This window comes from Neovison vison, chromosome 3, assembly GCF_020171115.1.
Source record: "Neovison vison isolate M4711 chromosome 3, ASM_NN_V1, whole genome shotgun sequence".
Classification (NCBI taxonomy): domain Eukaryota; kingdom Metazoa; phylum Chordata; class Mammalia; order Carnivora; family Mustelidae; genus Neogale; species Neogale vison.
In genome coordinates, this window is record NC_058093.1 from 212,425,706 (window position 1) to 212,445,817 (window position 20,112).

Here is a 20,112-nt window from a genome sequence, read left to right on the forward strand (position 1 = left end):
CAGAAAAGCAGGCAGAGAGAGAGGAAGGGAAGCAGGCCCCCCGCTGAGCGGAGAGCCCGATGCGGGACTCGATCCCAGGACCCTGAGATCATGACCCTAGCTGAAGGCAGCAGCTTAACCCACTGAACCACCCAGGCGCCCTGTACCATACTTTCAAAATTACTATAGGTTTGGGATGCCTGGTTAAGTTGGAGGAGTATGTGACTCTTGATCTTGGGGTCATGAGTTCAAGCCTCACTTGAGGTGGTGAGATGATGTAAATAAATAAACTTGTTAAAAAATAAAGTGCTGTAGGTTTTATAATTTTTTTAAGTTTATCCAGAACTTTCTCCTTATTTTATGAACTCACAGCTTTTTCTGAAGGGATTTGGTAAGAAAGTCAGGGAGAGGATAGTTAGATCTGAAAGACAAATGGAATAGCCTGACTTATTGGACCTTTATTTGAGAGGAGTCAGGGAAAGTATTAGCTTTAAAACTAGTTCTCAAGTGGGCATGACTAGAATCAACTTGGGATCCATGTCTCAGTAGCACACTGCTCTTGCCAGTGATAAATGACCTATTGGGCTAAGGAACTCAAGATCCTCTTTCATCATTTGTGAACCCTTTTGCCCTATTTGGCTTCTCCTTACTTTTCTACTTGTTGTTCTCTGTCTTTCTATAGATTGGAGCTAAACATGGTGTTATTTACTTAATCACAAAGTATGGCTATCTTCATCTGTATGACTTGGAGTCTGGTGTGTGCATCTACATGAACCGTATTAGTGCTGACACGATCTTTGTCACTGCTCCATATGAACCTACTTCTGGAATTATCGGTGTCAACAAAAAGGGACAGGTATGGAACTTTGAGGGTTCATCTCACTCATTCACTGGAGACTGCAGCTTAACTTTTCCTTCTCCTTCAGGAAAGTGATCAAATATAGTTAGCTCCTGTTATTCAACTTACACCCGTGTCTCCCTTTTCCTTCCTACCATCGCTTTGCCTCTCAGATAGCACCATTCTTAACATAGGATTGATTCTGAGAAGAGTAGCTCCCTGCACAAAGCTTCTACCAGTGGAGCAGTGGTTCTGATACATACCACTAACATGTTCAGGCCAGGCACATATTAATTGGGGAGGGCTGAAAAGCAGGTACTATTCTACCTAAATCACCTTTCTCAACTAAAGTTAAAAAGACAGTTAAAAGAAGGAAATCTGTGCTATTAAAAAAAAAAAAAAAAAAAAGAACATTGAGTTGAAAAACTGTCACTTCCACCTACCCAAATAGGTCATTTTGGCAGAGTCATCTTGGATGCATCAATAGTAAATGTCCATGCAACTTGATGTTTTTCTCGTTTGACCATGCTGTTGCTCTACCATGGTATTTTCTGCTGCCATTAGATGTTTGGCTCTTGTGCATCTTGTCACTATTGGAGCCAACGTTCTAGACAAACCCAGCCTGAGCCTTAGAACTTTGCTGATACTGCAGTGCGTGCGAGTGGGATGTTGGCAGTGTATGTCCTGGGTTAGGCCAGTTTCACTTGTTGGTTCTTTACAGGTGCTGTCCATTTGTGTTGAGGAAGATAACATTGTGAATTATGCAACCAATGTGCTTCAGAATCCAGACCTTGGTTTGCGTTTGGCCATTCGTAGCAACCTGGCTGGGGCGGAGGAGTTATTTGTGAGAAAATTCAGTACTCTCTTTGCACAGGGGAGCTATGCTGAAGCCGCCAAAGTAGCAGCATCTGCACCAAAGGTAATGGCCCTCGAATGCTGTGTGCTAGCCTGAGAGTAAAATAAATTATAAAAACATTCACTACTGATGTTGGAGTTTTTTAACTGTTTTTTTTTAGTTGTTTTAGCTTTAAAATTTTGCACCAGTGGCCTGATGACAACGAGACAAATCAATGAAAAGCATATTCCTGCTGCAACATTTTTTAAAAAAATTCTTTCAGTTCTTATTTCTGTGCATATGTATTTCACACCCAGGTTCTTAGCATAGAAAATGCAGAGCTATATTATACATCAAGTGATTGTACCACATTTTATTCACATTTACTCACATTCTACTCTTGACTTTCTTTACCCATCGAGAGTGTAACAGTACTGCCTAGGGCATATTCTTTTATTTATTTCATTAGGATAAATTGTCCTGGCCCTAGTTCTGCATCTGAGCAGATAAAAGGTTTTGAGTTGCTTCTCCTTGAAAGGGATTTTTCTGTCTTTCAAGTGATGCTTATGAGCAAACCATTTCTAATCTTCACCCAGGACTTTGAGTATTTTGAATTAGAATGTAATGGTGGTAGTACTTCGCTACTGCAAGGCTGATTTAGAAGCCTAATTCTCATCCTTGTTAGAAGTCACTTGTGGGACTGACATCCATTGTGTTTCTGGGCTTTTTTTTTTTTTCCCCAAGATTTTATTTATTTATTTGTCAGAATGAGAGAAAGAGCACACAAGCAAGGGGAGCAGCAAACAAGGGAGAAGCAGGCTCCTCACTGAGCAGGGGGCCCAATGTGGGACTCGATCCCAGGACCCTGGGATCATGACCTGAGCCAAAGGCAGATGCTCAGCTGACTGAGCTGCTCAAGCGTCCCTGTGTTTGTGATTTTTGCTGAAGGTGGAAGCCATTGCCTTGGTAGAGGACTTTCTGTCCCTGACAGTTAATTCAGGGTAGAATTTCCATTGGCAGATATTTTATTTATTTGAGAAAGAGAAATAGTGAGAGAGAGTACAAGCAGGGAGTTGAGAGAGAAATGGGTTCACTGTGAGCAGGGAGCCCAATGTGGGGCTCAATCCTAGATCATGATCTGACCTGAAGGCAAACACTTAATGGCCTGAGTCACCCAGGTGTCCAGTTTTTTTTTTTAAATACAGGCCAGTTAAGTAAAGGGACAGCTTGTGATTATAACGTAACAATGTACATATCCATTTGTCATCAGGGAGTCCTACGTACCAGTGACACTGTTCGAAAGTTCCAGAGTATTCCTGCCCAGCCTGGACAGGCCTCTCCTTTGCTCCAGTACTTTGGAATCCTGCTTGATCAGGGTCAACTCAATAAACTTGAATCCTTAGAACTTTGCCGTCCAGTGCTTCAGCAGGGACGCAAGCAACTCTTAGAAAAGTGGCTGAAAGAAGATAAGGTACAAACATGAAATCGCAACCCTCAGTACCATTTGAAAATGAAATCACAGGTTCCTCTGGTCCTAATCTTGCCCTGTCTCTTTGGCACAACACAGCTGGAGTGTTCAGAAGAACTTGGAGATTTGGTCAAAACTGCTGACCCTACACTTGCTCTGAGTGTGTATCTTCGGGCGAATGTGCCGAGCAAAGTTATCCAGTGTTTTGCAGAAACAGGCCAATTCCAAAAAATTGTCCTCTATGCCAAAAAGGTAATTAGCATTTCACAGATACTTAATTTGTGGTGGGTGATTGCTGATTCTTAGGTTTACGAAATACCCTTCCTTCTGTGGCAGTGCTCTGGTGTGAGTTGTCAGTGTTGCTGCTAGCATCTGTCACTCAGTGATAATGATCCTATTTTATTCTCTTCAGTTTTTTGTTTTCCTGTCTTGTGCTTATAGTCCTTCCAGTTCCCTTCCAGTTGGGGGTTTTCTGATAATTTTTTAAGGTTTTATTTACTTATTTGAGAACAAGAGAGAGAGAGTGAGAAAGAGCAGAGCAGGAGCGGCAGACAGAGGGAAAAGCAGACTCTCCACTGAGCAGGGAGCCCAAAGTGGGGCTCTATCCTGGGACCCTGGGATCATGACCTGAACCGAAGGCAGACGCTTAACCTACTTAGCCGCCCAGGTGCCCCTTCTGTAATTTTATCTTGTTCTTTTTCTCCCTTTTCCCTCATACCCCTCAGCACCAACTGTGTGTTAAACCCATGTTTCACTGGGGGTCCACTGCAGCTTATCTATGAAGCAAACTGGCCTGTGTGCTGGGTGTTGGTCAGAGCTGGCACACTTGTCAAGGTGACTTCTTTGTGGTCCAGGCTTTGTGTAGTTTGTGTAGTTGATTGATTGTACCTCCACATACATGGCATCATCACATAAGTGGGTGTTGTGTTTGGCATAGGTACAGCATGTACACATGCTAATATCATTTCTCATTTCTTTGTAAACACAAGTTCAAAACAAAGGATGGGAGCTTTTTTTTTTTTTCTGTAAGCACTCAGAGTGTTTTGTTTATTTTTCTGATGGGTATCCCCTTGCCTCTAGGTTGGCTATGTCCCAGACTGGATCTTTTTGCTGAGGAGTGTGATGAGGATCAGTCCAGACCAGGGCCTGCAATTTTCTCAAATGCTAGTGCGAGAGGAAGAGCCGTTGGCCAACATTGACCAGGTGAGCATCAGCGGTTGTTTGAGGCAGCTTTTTGTGGCTTGTATAACTGTCAAGAAGATCTCTTTTGTTTTTCTCTTACCAGTGTCTTGATTCTTTTCTTTGTCTGCTATTAATCTTCCAGTTTTAAAAATCTGATGTACCAGGGAAGCTTGTCTTCAAGTCTTTTATTGTTTGAATGCCTGTCATTTACTTTTGTTTTGAAGTGTTTTAGAGGATTTAGGTGTCCAGTTGTGAGAATCTCATTTCTTTGTGTGGTGGTTGGGGGTGGGGAGTGAGGATGTTACTTGACAGCAGTAGCCCCACCCGAGCCCCACCTCGTTATCCTCTGCTGACTGAGGCCACCTGAATTCTGCCTGCGTACCTGGTTATGGTGAGTGCTGTTGAGTCTGCAGACTTTCATCTTGTGGGTGTCTGGCTAACCTGGAGTTAAGTGAATGTGAGACTATTATTTTAGCATAATGTAGTTAGTGTTTAGATATAAACACATGTCTAGTTGCCTTCAGTAAGCTGTGTGTAAAGGGCTCTGGGTAATGCAGAGATATGTAACAAAGTTTGAAGCAAGGCAAAACCAGCAACCTGTATAAATATAATTATAAGTATAGTTATACTGGGTTTATACATCGTGGAATTTTCAGGATTTTGAGATCATGATTAAGGGGTTTGAGCCAAATTTATATAGATCTCAAGGGAAAAGAAAACTCCAGATTACATCTGGATTGTATTTCATAGTTCTGAGGTATTTTTTTTTAATTTATTTGAAAGAGAGTGAGAGAGAGGGAAAGAGCAAGCACAAGCAGAGGGAGCAGCTGGCAGAGGGAGGGAGAAGCAGACTCACCACTGAGCAGAGAGCTTGATGGAATTCTCTAACCCAGGACCTTGGGATCATGTCCCGAGCTAAAGGACACTTAACCAACTGAGCCACTCAGGTGCCCTTTAGAGTATTTTTAATACAAACTTTTTTCTTGTACTTAAACATGGAAACAATTACATAATCAGTAAGTTCATTATCTACATTTCATTTCATATTAAGGCTTGTTCTTTGATATCTATTTAACTCTGATGATTGGTATCTAAGTCAATGTTTGCGTTTTCCTAACTTGCCTGAATAATTAGAGTGTAAGGGCTAGATAGCAGGTGTTGACTGCCTCTAGAATTTGATTAAGTAATGGATTAAGTAATGGAGAATTTGGGGGATTCACACTGATAAAAGTACTTCCTTTCATATACTTGAGTAAAATACCTTGTTGGTGAATATGACATGGGTGATATAATTTCACAAAATTTCCTAAAAATTAAGGCCATGAATTACTTGAATTTTGTAATACAAGAAAATGCAGGGACGCCTTGCTAGCTTATTCAGAAGACCCTTAATCTCAGGGTTGAGTTTGAGCCCCATGTTGGATGTAGAGATTACTAAAAGAAATAAATAAAAACTTTTAAAAAGGCAAAGGAAGGAACTAATTGTTGAATTTCTTTTTTTTTTTTTTTAAAGATTTTATTTATTTATTTGACAGAGAGAGAGATTACAAGTAGGCAGAGAGGCAGGCAGAGAGAGAGGTGGAAGCAGGCTCCCTGCTGAGCAGAAAGCCCGATGTGGGCCTCGATCCCAGGACCCTGAGATCATGACCTGAGCTGAAGGCAGCGGCTTAACCCACTGAGCCACCCAGGCACCCCTAATTGTTGAATTTCTAAATGAGATTCAATTTCAGGAATTATTTGAATAGGAAAATAAAACCCATTTCCTTTGGGTAAAAATGTGGTTTGCTATCTGTTTCAGATTGTAGATGTTTTCATGGAAAACAGTTTAATTCAGCAGTGTACTTCCTTCTTGTTGGATGCCTTGAAGAATAATCGCCCAGCTGAGGGGCATCTCCAGACTCGCCTGTTGGAGATGAATCTGATTCATGCACCCCAGGCAAGTGCCATATCTACATTGAAACCAAGGGACAAAGGACCTGTTTCATTTCTTTCTTTTTTTTTTTTTTAAAGATTTTATTTATTTATTTGACAGGGAGAGATCACAAGTAGACAGAGAGGCAGGCAGAGAGAGAGAGGGAAGCAGGCTCCCTGCTGAGCAGAGAGCCCGATGCAGGACTCGATCCCAGGACCCTGGGATCATGACCTGAGCTGAAGGCACGGCTTAACCCACTGAGCCACCCAGGCGCCCACCTGTTTCATTTCTGTGTTGTACTTGCACACCTAAACACAGTGCCTTTGGGCTGGGATGTGCTAATGCCTCAGTGGACATTCTCTAGGACCTTCCTACAAGAGATTTCCAGAATCCGTGGGACAAAACTTTCATAGAAACAATGACAACTTTCAGAGAAACAATTACAAGAACAAAATATTTTCTTTTCTTTTTTTCTTTTCTTTTTTTCACTGTGGTAAAGTATCCATAACAGAATTTACTATTTGAACCATTTTTTAAAAATATTTTATTTATTTATTTGACAGATAGAGACACAGCAAGAGAGGGAACACAAGCAGGGGGAAGGGGAGAGGGGGAAGCAGGCTTCCCGCCAAGCCCGATGCAGGGCTCCATGCTCGATCCCAGGACCCTGGGATCATGATCTGAGCTGAAGGCAAATGCTTAACAACTGAGCCACCCAGGTGACCCTATTTGAACGATTTTTAAGTGCACATTTAAGTGGCATTAAGTACATTCACACTGTTGTGCAACTGTTAACCACTATATATTTCCAGAACTTTTATCATTATCACAAATAGAAAATCCATATCCATTAACTCCCCTTTCCCTCCCCCAGCCCATGGTAACACCGTATTCTACTTACCTTTTCAGTGAATTTACTTGTTCTAGATACTTCATGTAAGTAGATTCATATGATATTTGTCCTTTAGTTTCGCTTGTTTATTTTACATTATTTTCAGGATTCATCTGTGTGGTAGCATGAATTCATTCCTTTTTATGTCTGAATAATATTCCATTGTATGTGTATACCACATTTTGTTTTTCCGTCTATTTGTTGATGGACATTGGGTTGCTCTCACCTTATAGCTATTGCAAATAGTGCTGCTGTAGATATTGGTGTGCAGGTATAAGTTTCAGTTCCTGTTTTCAACTCTCTTGGGCACACATCAGAAGGAGACTTGCCGGATCGTGTGGTAATTCTGCATGTCACTTGTTGAGGTGCCACCAAACTGTATGCCAAGCAGTTACACCATTTTCTGTTCCTGCCACAATATATGAGGGTTCTAATTTCTTCATATGTTTGCCAGTGCTTGTTATTTTCTGGGTGTGTTTTTAAAAAAATAGGGGTGCCTGGGTGGCACAGTGGGTTAAAGCCTCTGCCTTCAGCTTGGGTCATGATCTCGAGGTACTGGGATCGAGCCCTGCATCAGGCTCTCTGCTCAGTGGGGAGCCTGCTTCCTCTTCTCTCTCTGCCTGCCTCTCTGCCTACTTGTGATCTCTGTCAAATAAATAAATAAAATCTTAAAAAATAAAAATAAATAAAAATTAAAAAAAATAATAGCTATCCTAAATGGGTGTGAAGCGGTAGCTCATTGTGGTGGGGCATTTCTTGAACTGAAAGTTGGGGGGATGTTAAATCACATGTATATGCTTTTTTAAATTAATTTTGCATAACATATGTATGAAAGGAGTTTGGAGAGATTTACATCAAGCTTTTAGCTTGATGGTTGAGTGGACAGGATCGTAGTTCACTTCGTTCTTTACTTATTTATCTTCTAGTTTTTTTTTCTTTATAGTCATGTATTGTTGTTGTGGAGGAAACACTGTGTTAATTATACTGTTCTGTGATTTCAGGTTATTCCAATCCACAAGTTAGCTGCTCTTGTGTGGGTCATGTCTCACCTCTAGGAAACAAAAGTGCTATTAATTTGGTGTTTGGTGTTCTGTTGAACTCCTGTGAGTTGGTGATCATGTATGACAGCTTTTATTAAATGAGCTTTGAAGCAGAAACTAGACACGACTCAGTAATTGAGCAGATAGACCCTAAGAAGAGCCCAAGTCCGAAACAGGGGCAGCCTGGATGGGTGCACAGCTGGATACAACACCCAGAACATTGGGACAGTCTTCTCTGGATGTCAGAGGCTGGATGCTATCCTTCTTGGCTCATCTTATATTTTCTGAGTTCTTTAAATGACACTATTGCTATAATAAGGAGGAAACTTTTTTTTTCTAAAGAAGATAGTAAGGATAGGTCTGAAGAAAAAGGGTGGGGAGCATCACATAAGTTCCAGATATTACAAAACTGTGCTCTCAGCACTTGGTTGGGATTGTTAGGGAGCCCAGAGTGTGCATTACCCTGGAGCAGCATGATGTTAACTAGGTCTGTGGTCACTGTATGGTTGGTACTCCATATCCAGGAAGGAACAGGAAAGAGTGTGCTGCGTAACACCCAGGAGCATGTCTCATCAAGACTCACTTGTAGTTAGATACTGAGGGTCAGATCACTTAACAAGGCAGAGAGGTTGATCATTGACTCACTCATTCTCAGTCCAGAGGTTGCTTATTTTTTTTTAAAGATTTTATTTATTTGACAGAGAGAGAGCTCACAAGTAGGCAGAGAGGCAGGCAGAGAGAGAGGAGGAAGCAGGCTCCCCACTGAGCAGAGAGCCCGATGCGGGGCTCGATCCCAGAACCCTGGGATCATGACCTGAGCCGAAGGCAGAGGCTTTAACCCACTGAGCCACCCAGGTGCCCCAGAGGTTGCTTATTTAAAGATGGAATTAAGCTTCATCAAAATTCTTTCCAGGACTGTTAGTTGTTTATCAAACGTAACTCCCTGCACGTGCGCGTGCACACACACACACACACATCCCTTCCCTCTCCAATTCTGCCTTCAACCAAATTGAGAAGTTTAATGAATACCAGTAGGATTTGTTACTTCCAGGTCTAATTGTAACTGTTGCTAGTCCAAGGACTGAGCTCATTAAAGACTCACGCTCTCATATTGACCTTGACTTGCCATAGAAAACTGTACAAATATGATGGCTGAAAAGCCAGAACAGTAGCCTTGCCTGATCCCAGTAATATGCTTTAGGGCAGAGCCTCGGCCTTTTATACACACCTGGCCCTGCACCCTAGGAGATCAGCGCCTAGTTCAAAGAGCCTCAGGTCACTTGCAAGGTTGGCTAGGGCTCTGCTTGGAGGTGGGAAAGAACCTGGACCTGGTATAGCCTCTCTCTCCTATGATTGCTTTCTGGAGCTGTGCCCTGGGAGACATGGTTTGAGCAGCTACTGTTAAAAAATTATTGCCACAATTCAGGCTTTCTTCCTGACCTCTCCATTTCATAGGTTGCAGATGCCATTCTTGGAAATCAGATGTTTACTCATTATGATCGGGCCCACATTGCCCAGCTCTGTGAGAAGGCGGGCCTCCTGCAGCGTGCACTGGAGCACTACACAGACCTCTACGACATCAAGAGGGCTGTGGTCCACACTCACCTCCTCAATCCCGAGGTATTGGTGCGCCATTGGGGCACTTCTGTTGTGGATGACACCCACCTGTCATTAGGGTCACATGCTCCCAAAATTTCCCTATGTCTGTGGTTGTGGGAGTGTGGCATGTGTCTTCCTTGTGCGTGAGCCTTGTCACTGCTATACACAATTCTCATTCAGCCAACACACTAATTCCCCTTGCTCACGCACGCAAATCGGTTCTCATTACCTCTTTCTTCCCATAGTCTACCTCTGACTTAACCCAAAAGAGAGAACCTATTAACATTGACAGCTCTAGCAGGGTTGTGTAAAAACATTAGCAGAAGCTAATTGGTATTGCATTCCATTTACATAATAGGTTTTTGTATCATTTGTGGGGCGTTGCAGGTTCTGGACAGCTTGATGAATAGTTGAGGTTAGTGTCTCATCTGAAGTTAACTCCTGGCTTCCACTTTTTGCCACAAGGGATAGTTGCTTTTCAGTCCTTTTAAGTGAAGATTCTTTATATTTTTCACACTCAGTGGGAAAAACTGATCCAGTGATGTTGCCAGGGTTGGCAACATCGAGGATGGTACTTAGCTGTGGACAAACTCTTCCTTGCTTCCCAGTGGCTCGTCAGCTTCTTTGGCTCCTTGTCAGTGGAGGATTCTTTGGCGTGTCTTCATGCTCTGCTGTCTGCCAGCATCAGACAGAACCTTCAGCTGTGTGTGCAGGTGGCCTCCAAGTACCACGAGCAGCTGGGCACACAGTCCCTGGTGGAGCTCTTTGAATCCTTCAAGAGTTACGAAGGTAAATTCCACAGCCTCTAGCCACCTGCATCTCCTCATCAGGTGTTGGTGTCTGCCTGCCCAACCTGAGTCTTCCTTCAGGCCAGGCCGATGTGTTGGTCAGTGGCAGAAGATTTCTGCTGTCTGGTGTGTGTTACCCAGCGTAGGTCGCTTTTTTGGCATTTGCAAATGAAGCAATTGGTTGGTGTTGGGGTGGGGACGCTTAGAATCCCCCTTGTGTCCCTGGAGCCTCTATGGAACTGAGCATCTTTGTGTCACACACTCTGCTGAATGTTCAGCAGAAAACTTTGGCCACTAGAGCTGGAGTACATGGCTCTGAGGGGGCAGCCCCTTTGGCTTCCTCTGAGTAAGAGCCCCATGGAGGCTCAGCCCTGTGTAGTTTTTGTGCTGGCAGGCTTGACTATGGTTGGCTTCCTCTGCCCTGTTGTGGGCATCACACCAAGAATGTGCTGGTTGGGGGATGGCTTTCCCAGGTGAGTGTCTGCTGGGGACAGGCTGAGGCAGGCATAGAAACTGAGCATTTGTCCAGCAAGGTGTTAAGCCACTGTTCTTGGCCTAGAATGTTGGAGGAGTGAAGGCAAGACCTCCCTTTAGGGAGCTGCCCCTCTTGTCAAAAGACACCATTGCAGGAAAGGCTGCAGCAGCAATTAGGTTACATGGGTGGGGAGATGGCAGTAGAGTAGGGTTGGTGGGAGCTGTCTGCCTTCAGGGTTCTGGTTCCTTCCTCCAGGTTACAGCCGAAGACCTCCTCAGGGAAGGTGGTTTTCTCTGAGTATCCTGTCCTGGTCTTGTCACCAGTACCTCCTGGCTGGCTCCTGTGAGAGTCAGGAGGTAGTCAGCCTCTGAGGAGTAACAGTGCTCTGTGACTCACCTTGCACCCCCGTCCACAGTGGCTCCATGTGTGCCAACAGCTCAGTGTCACAGAACAGACTCTGGAGGCTCCCAGTGAAAGCCTCTGCTTTCCTCTTCCTGGTTTGTCTTTTTAGAGTAGCAGCCACACAGCCCTCTTAGGCTACCTCAGTTTGAATTATTCTTGAAGATGACCGTAGGATGTGCCTGGGTCCCCAGAAGGATTCCACATACACACACATGAGGTATTTCACATCAGAACATCTCAGGTGTACCTCCCAAGTTTCATGGAAATCTGACTAGCCCCTTGAGGGAGATGCCAAAGCAGAAGAACTTCACATAGATTTTGTAAGTTGTGAGTGGGCTGTGTGATCTGGGAGAGTGGAGCATTGTTGTTGTGGGCTGGGCCATCAAGGGCAGGTGGAGTACGACTGTGGAAAAGGCAGGTAGATAGTATGAGGGCATAAGATGGAACAGTCTCTCTTTGTAGGCCTCTTCTACTTCCTGGGCTCAATTGTAAACTTCAGCCAAGATCCAGATGTGCACTTGAAATATATTCAGGCTGCCTGTAAGACGGGGCAGATCAAGGAGGTGGAGAGGATATGCCGGGAGAGTAATTGCTACAACCCAGAGCGGGTGAAGAACTTCCTGAAGGTAAGTGTGACCAGGTTATCACCTCTTTCCTTGAGCAAACCATCAGGCAGAGTTAGAAAGCTGGCTTTTTCCTCCATCAATGTCCCCTGGGTCCTTAGTGCAGAGCTCTACCTTGTGGCCTAAAGTTCTTGGAGGAGGCCACTGCTCATTTTATAAGCCTTGAGACTGGATTCTTAATTATCTGATGTGTGAGTAGAGGGAGTTAGTTTATTTCTGCATTATGTTTCAGCAACATCCCAACTGTTCCTCTGTTAATTAGTCTGGGAAAGTCTATGGAGCAAATAAGCTACTCAGTGCTAGGGGTGAAAAAGCAAGTGTCTTTCTTCCTCATACACAGACAGGGGTGGATGTGGAGCTAAGTGGGGTAGCCTTTCCAACCATCTTTCGAGGACCAGGCTGTGGCTGCTTTGCCATCTTCAGCATACCACCTTGAATGTTGCCTTCCTGGTCAACTGGAAGAAGGAAAGAGAGGAGGAGCCAGCTCCAATGGTTTTTGTGGGTGAAGTTGCAGGTCTCATGCAGCATTTTGATTCTCATTCCATTAGAGGAGACTAGGTCACATGGCCACACCCAGAACTACAAGGGTGCAAGGACACCTGAGAAGTGTCGTGTAGGTATGTCCAAATGAGGGGTGGGGAAGACATTATTGTGGTGGACTGCAGAGTTGGGGGAAGCCCCCTGCACTGATGGCTGATGTTCCATGGAGTATGGTTGCATGTCCGGAAAGGCAACCCTTATTGGCAGGTGTTCTTGAAAGTAGTCTATCTCTCTGCTGCTGGGTCTCAGTCAGATTTATACATAATGATCTGCTTGTCTTAACCCAGGAGATACTTGCTTTTAGACCAATTTGCAGTGTTATTGCCAGATTTAGCGGAGTTCTTTTCTTCTTTAACCAAGTAGTATTATCTTTCCCAAGGCAAACACTATATCTCCGAAAGCAAATGCCTTAAACAACAGCATATCTAGAACAGTTTCATCCTGAGTCTCCTTGGAGCCACTCTGCTACAGAAGCAGTGCCATCTCTGTGTTGATTCATGGTCCCTGTGGTCTGGCTCTTTGGGGTCTTCACTGCCTGCATTGTTTCTGTGCTTTCCCAATACACAGGAGGCCAAGCTCACAGACCAGCTTCCCCTCATCATCGTGTGTGATCGGTTTGACTTTGTCCATGACCTTGTCCTATACTTGTACCGCAACAACCTGCAGAAGTACATTGAGATCTACGTTCAGAAGGTACTACTGGGAGCATCACTGGGACCATCACTCCCAGGTGACACCCAGCTGCTTTTGTGCCTTGGTTGGTGGTAATAGCTTACACATGAGAGATTACCTCTGATCCTAGCTTGGGCTGCCATAGCGGAATACCATAGGCTGTGTGACTTAAGCAGTTGACATTTTCTAGAGCCTGAAAGTCCAAGATCAAGGCACTGACCCCACCACCTTGGGTTGGTTCTTTCTGAGGCCACTCTCCTTAGCTTACAGATGGCATCGTCTCACTGTGCCTTTATATGGCTTTTTCTCTGATTAGGGCCCCATCCTTATGCCCTCAAGGAACCATAATTATGTCCTTCAAGGCACATCTTCAAATACAGTCACATTAGGGGTTGGAGCTTCAAATATGCATTCTGTCCACCACAGGAGCCCTTTCAGACAGCCATACTGTCCAGGCCTTGGGGGACTTGTAGCAGTGACCTGTGCCTGCAGCACTGAAGTCACCACCTTGACCATTCTAGGTCAACCCTAGCCGGATCCCTGCTGTGGTTGGAGGGCTGCTTGATGTGGATTGTTCTGAGGAAGTAATTAAAAACTTAATCATGGTGGTGAGAGGACAGTTCTCTACTGATGAGCTGGTGGCTGAAGTAGAAAAAAGAAACAGGTAAGGGGTCCTAGCTTGGTATCTTCTCTTGCCCCCGGGTTCTAGTGTTTGTGGTTAGGACTATGACTAATTCTCCAAAGTCCCTTTTCAGTCAGCCTCTAGGCCCCAGGACCACCTGTCTCTGTAGCTGGTCTTTAATGCAACAAATCTTAGATCTAATAGTGAGTTGTTTGCTATTGGTAGTACAGATCTTTGGGAAAAACTTAGCAATTGAAATCAGTTTGGAACTCAAGTCTGTTTTGGTCTCTAAAACAATTTGAGGTTAACGGAGTGAGATTTTTGTTTCTAGAAGCAAGCTTCAAAGTTCAGGGTCTGCCCTGGAGGTTTCGGTTGTTAGTTTTGAGACTTTTACGGTGCTCTTCCTTCTTTCAAAGGCTAAAGCTGCTGCTTCCCTGGCTGGAGTCCCGGAGTCACGAAGGCTGTGAAGAGCCTGCCACTCACAATGCACTTGCCAAGATCTACATCGACAGCAACAATAGTCCCGAGCGCTTCCTGAGAGAGAACACTTACTACGACAGCCGTGTGGTGGGCCGCTACTGTGAGAAGCGGGACCCACATCTGGCCTGTGTTGCCTATGAGCGGGGGCAGTGTGACCTTGAGCTCATCAAGGTGAGCAGCAAATACACTAAGCTGCCAGCTATTGCTCTGGCTTCCTGGGGCAGGGCTTCCTCAGTGGGGGCTGAGGAGGGCTTCCTCTGAGCCCCACAATTGCAGATCATGTGGTTACATTATCACCAACTTGGTTTCCTCTTGATTCAGACTCCTTGTTTCCTATCTGCTTATGCCCTGTTGGTATATATTGTACCTGTAAGCCTGGCTGGCCCAAGTCTGATCTTTCAGCCTTCTGCCTACAGTCTTCAGTGTTACTTTGGGTCCTGAGAGCAAAATTGAACTCCTTGGCCTGACTCAGGAGGTTTTCTGTGAACCACAACCCTGCCTCACCAGCCTGACTGCCTCCCCTCTTGCCTCTCTACCCTGGATACTTATGTCCTGTGTGTGCTTGCACTTTCTGCTCTTTTTTTTTTTTTAAGATTATTTATTTATTTATTTGACAGACAGAGATCACAAGTAGGCAGAGAGGCAGGCAAAGAGAGAGGGGGGGAAGCAGCCTCCCCGCTGAGCAGAGAGCCAGATGCGGGGCTGGATCCCAGGACCCCAGGATCATGACCTGAGCTGAAGGCAGAGGCTTTAACCCACTGAGTCCCCCAGGTGCCCCACACTTCCTGCTTTTCTTCTTTTTTTTTTTTTTTTAAAGATTTTATTTATTTGTTAGAGAGAGCAAGAGAGAGAGTGTGCACGTGCACAAGCAGGCAAGAGTGGCAAGCAGAGGCAGAGAGAGAAGCAGGCTCCCTGCCGAGCAAGGATCCCAATGCAGGACTCGATCCCAGGACCCTGGGATCATGACCTGAGCTGAAGGCAGCAGCTTAACCAACTGAGCCACCCAGGTGTCTCCCGAGGGCAGCTTCTTACACGTGCCATATGCCAGCTGTTGCCAACCACTGTTGCTGAAGGCCCCTTCTTGGGACATCCACCCTAGGTCTGCTTACTGCTGCCCTGGCTTGGATCTACATGTTTTATTACTTAAGTATCAAATAGTTTGAAACTTAATCTTATGACTTAAAACTTCAGAAATCTCATGTGGGTGCACCTGATGTTTGACTGTAGGCAATTGGTCTGTTTGCCCTGGGTGCCTCAGAGTGTTTGACAATATGGTAGAAACTCAGCAGCCAGGGAAGAATCTCTTAGGGTATCAAACATACAGAGCCAAAGCTTAAGAGCCGGGCACCAGTTTCTCATCCTACTTTAGCTTTGTACACTGACCATGCATGTGACAAGCCTGGTCTACATAAGCACCTTGCCTTGCAGTCTCTAGGGAGCCAGTTTTTGTGAAGTTGGGACTTAAGTTAGTTTCATACCATAAGCCACCTTTTGGCTGAACTTACTTTTTTATCAAAACTCAGTTCAGTGACCAATTAGGGATCTTTGCACCCATCTGTCCTACCGGGTGATGTATGATTGACATTCCCTTTTAATGAAGCAATATTGAGATGAGAAAAAAAAAGTGCTTGTTACAATAGGCTGTGTCAGAAGAAGAAGCTGCAGTGAGATTTCGGAGCAGGCCAGACCAAGCCTGCTCCTGGCCTTGTGCCATGCACACATGAGCAGCCGTTGGACACATATGCAGCATTTAGTCTTGTGCCCAGCATCTGGTACCCAGCCAGTCTGATTCCCACTAGGCCTTCGTGAGTGCCTCACATGTTGGAATGTTGCAGTGGACCGTTGGTTTCTTGGAAATGTATTAAAACACTCAAAACAGGATCTCAAGTTCAATCAATGAAAGCATATTTGAAATGTTGCAGCATATATGTTGTTTTATACTAGTCCTGGTCTATTCTGATAACACTTTAGAGATGGTGACTATTTAAATAAAATTTTAAAATTAGTTCCTCCTTCATATACCACATTCCATAGCACAGGTCTCGAACATTTTCTTTGTTTCAGAACATTCTGGGTAGTGCCACTTTAGAAGGCAACAGTTAGGTTCATGTGGAGAGGAGCTACCACACAGCCATACCCATTCTGAAACTTGTGTTTTGAGGTAATCTGTCACCTGAGAAGTACATTGTCACCCCTTTGGGATGCTGCTCCTCCCATGTCAAAGTACTGTTTCTCATTTGGGCTCTGGCTGAACTAAACAAGTTCAGGGGTCCCCCAAATAGTTTTCACTGATTGGCTCTGTTATACACACTAGTGTACTCATTTCAGGTTTGCAACGAGAATTCTTTGTTCAAAAGTGAGGCCCGCTACCTGGTGCGCAGGAAGGATCCAGAGCTCTGGGCTCACGTCCTTGAGGAGACCAACCCATCCAGGAGACAGCTGATCGACCAGGTGAGGAATGGAAATGGGAGTATGTGTATGCATGCCTGCTTTTTGCCTACTCACCATCTTGTGCCAGAGTGACTAGTTGAATTGTTATGTTTAACATAACATCTTCAGACGTGTGACCAGACTATCTTGTGAATTTCTCTGGAGTTGTTTATTGGTTAAAGGCACAGAGTTGGCCCTGATCTCCTAAGCTGGGATGTGCTACCCCAGTAAAAGGAATATCTGATGACCTGCTTGCTTGCTGGATCCTTAGTGGTTTTTTTTTTTTTTTCAGCTCAGCCCCCAATGACACAAGGTAAGTAGCTCTTAAGGTTTTGTCAGCTGAACCTGCCTTTGTTGAGGAACCTTTTGCACCCTTGTGACTATCCAGTGCCTACTCAGAGCTGGGGCACAGTGCCAAGGCCAGGATTCCTCTTATGTGCTGCCTGGCGGATGGTTGTTGACCTCAGCCACTCACTGGGCTTTCTGTACCCTTAGGCAGCAGATGATACTTTACCATTCCCACTGTCTCCTAGGCTTCTGGGGACACTGTTCAGGGATGGGCTGAGATCCAGGTGGGAGCAAGACCCTGGCCCAACAAGTGGCCTTCAGGCCTGAGCAGATCAGCTAAAGTGCCTTCCCCCGACTGCTTTGTGTACAAAGCCCACTAGGTGGGCCTTTTGGGTTTTCACCTCTATCTCTTCTGATATCAGTCCGACGTTCCCACTCCGCTTTACCTGCCCACTGACGTCTTCTGCCCCTGTAGAGATCCAGACGTGTATAATTCTGATCTCAGGCTGATTTCATGGGTGATTGGAGTTCTTTGGTAGGTGATCAGCTGACTTTAGGGTACAGGTTGAAACGGTGTCTCTTCCTACTTCCCCGCCATCTTGTCTCCCCCTATCTCTTCTGAATTTCACCTTCTTTTTTGCTGTCCACTGTTCCTCGTGTCTGTGCCATTATCTTTTTTTTTTTTTTTAAAGATTTTATTTATTTATTTGACAGACAGAGATTACAAGTAGCAGAGAGGCAGGCAGAGAAGAGAGGGGAAAGCAGGCTCCCTGCCAAGCAGAGAGCCCAATGCGGGGCTCGATCCCAGGACCCTGGGATCATGACCTGAGCTGAAGGCAGAGGCTTTAACCCACTGAGCCACCCAGGCGCCCCCATTATCTTTTTCTTAATAAACTTTACTTTGGAATACTTTTAGATGGCTAGAAGCCTGAGTTATTTTGGACCACATTATATCAGCTTTGGAGTTACCCATCTCTAAGATTTGTCCAAAGATTGATCTGGACTTGACAAAGACATTGAGCAACAAAGGGCTTGGGCCAGAGTAGATTTAGATTCCTCTAGAGATCTCTCTCCAAATTTGCAGACAACAGGTACTCCTCCAGGTGTGGTCCAGTTGCCTGGCACATCTTACAGGTCTCTTTGCATTGGCACTGGGATGAGCAGCTCTAATGCTGCACTGAGCTGAAGCCAGCAGGTGCCTCTTAGTCTTCCTGTGTCTGTGTGAAGCTCTGATCCTGTCATTATGTCTGCTAGGACTGAATATTCATAGCCACCTCCTGAGGGGCATTCACCTCCCGTGCCCCTCTAATTAGAGGGACTGCATGATGGCAGCAGACGGCTTATAGGTCTGCAGGAGAAGCTCATCATGGAAAGTTTACTTAGAGGAAGCAGCTTCCTGAGGTAACCTTAGATTAGGCATCCTGTTGACTCAAATAGATTGTGGAAATTTATTTTTGCCCTTAAAATAACCAGTGTGTATTTAAAATGCTCTAAGGTTTTCCAAGAATGGACAGATGTCATGATGGCAGGAAATATACCTCCTACTTTGGATGGATTCTGTGTGCTGTCACAGTTCTCCTTTCCCTTAAGTACACCTTTTTGTTACTATCTTCTGTGATAGCCCCTTTCCTCACACACCTTTGTATAACCTTTAGGGTTGTTATAAACACCTCAGAAGAACTTTTGTATCCCATGGTGCCATTGAGTATACAGTGGCCACTTGTGAGGTGGACTGGGCTGATTTTGATTCCAGGTCCTTTGCAGCCCCTTCTGTTCATAGGGTGAAAGTTCATGGCCAGAGCTCTATATTATCTATGTTATACCTCCTCTGAGCAATCTGTTCTTTCTCATTAATGCATTGCCATTGCCCATCCCTAATGAAACTTGGCAAAACTGATAGATCCTAAAGTCACCAAAGGTACCTGGCAGAAAGTGCAAAGAAAACAATGCTGGCCTTCCAGCCTGATGTTATCTGGGAAGTGTACTCTTTGGAAAAATGTCTTTTTCCCCACTTGTGAGTTCTTTTGTAGTTGAGACACCTGTAACTGAATGAGGGGTAGTGTGGCCAGTTTTTTGTCAGTCTTGCCCTTGCCATGGGTCTGAGGCTGTGGAGCTCAGGGTGTACTCCGTTGCATCCCTGGAAGTGGGTTGGGCCAGAGCAGCTGTGATGCTCTAGGCTAGCAAGAGCTTCCCTGGAGTGGTGTCTTCATTAGAGAAATGGAGGCCATATTTGCTATGAACAGTGACCTAAAAAATAAAAGATAAAAGCAACATGCATTTCAGCCGCCTATTTAAGTGCACTGTGTTACTGGCTTTGGAGTAAATTTGTAGTATGGTTACTGGGGCAGAGATGAGTCTGCAGCCCTTTTGATGTGAGAGAGAAACTAATTGTCAAATAGAGCAGTCTGAAGGCTCTGAAATTGACTTCTTTAGACAACCTTCCCTTTTTGCCTTGAGAAATCTTCTGTTTTCTCTATTTCAGCCTGCCATGGGGTAGTCCTTCCTTTCTGTTTAGCGTCAAAGATAGTCTTGAATTGACTTTATCTAACCAAATTCTTTCAAATGATACTTCAAACCAGGTGGTACAGACAGCATTGTCAGAAACACAGGATCCTGAAGAGGTCTCAGTCACAGTCAAGGCCTTCATGACAGCTGATCTGCCTAATGAACTGATTGAACTGTTGGAGAAGATTGTTCTGGATAACTCCGTCTTCAGTGAGCACAGGTGAGAGTATGCTGAGGGTAGCTGCTCAGTCAGTCAGATTCAAGCCACCCGCCTCATGCTCACTTTCTGTCACAGTTTTGTCTTAACTCACCTGCCCAGCCTCACTGGTTGCTCCCCAGTGTCTTCTCACTGCGTTCTGTATCTTTAGTCCTACCTATCTCTTCTAGCCCAACCTAAATTCTACTTTTTCCAGGAATCTGTCCTTCTTGCTTCTCTGGCCTGCACTGTTCTTCTTTAACCACAGTGTTCAGAGGGAGCTAATATTCTTTAGTACCTACTATGTCCCAAGCATGTTAAACTCTTGAAATCATGGTGAACAAAG

The 20,112-nt window shown here is 44.8% G+C and overlaps 1 protein-coding gene across 3 annotated transcripts in view; it reads left to right on the forward strand.

Moving 5' to 3' along the window:
• Positions 1-20,112, forward strand: part of CLTCL1 (clathrin heavy chain like 1) — a 97,188-nt gene that overhangs the window by 41,349 nt on the left and 35,727 nt on the right. For all 3 annotated transcript variants that reach the window (XM_044243729.1, XM_044243730.1, XM_044243731.1), the window contains 14 exons: positions 662-835; positions 1,539-1,736; positions 2,923-3,123; positions 3,220-3,372; positions 4,201-4,323; positions 6,101-6,238; positions 9,602-9,766; positions 10,354-10,534; positions 11,873-12,036; positions 13,141-13,266; positions 13,767-13,909; positions 14,284-14,518; positions 16,676-16,798; positions 19,645-19,790. In XM_044243729.1, the coding sequence (XP_044099664.1) occupies positions 662-835; positions 1,539-1,736; positions 2,923-3,123; positions 3,220-3,372; positions 4,201-4,323; positions 6,101-6,238; positions 9,602-9,766; positions 10,354-10,534; positions 11,873-12,036; positions 13,141-13,266; positions 13,767-13,909; positions 14,284-14,518; positions 16,676-16,798; positions 19,645-19,790 (2,270 nt within the window). The remainder of the gene's footprint in view (positions 1-661; positions 836-1,538; positions 1,737-2,922; positions 3,124-3,219; positions 3,373-4,200; positions 4,324-6,100; positions 6,239-9,601; positions 9,767-10,353; positions 10,535-11,872; positions 12,037-13,140; positions 13,267-13,766; positions 13,910-14,283; positions 14,519-16,675; positions 16,799-19,644; positions 19,791-20,112) is intronic.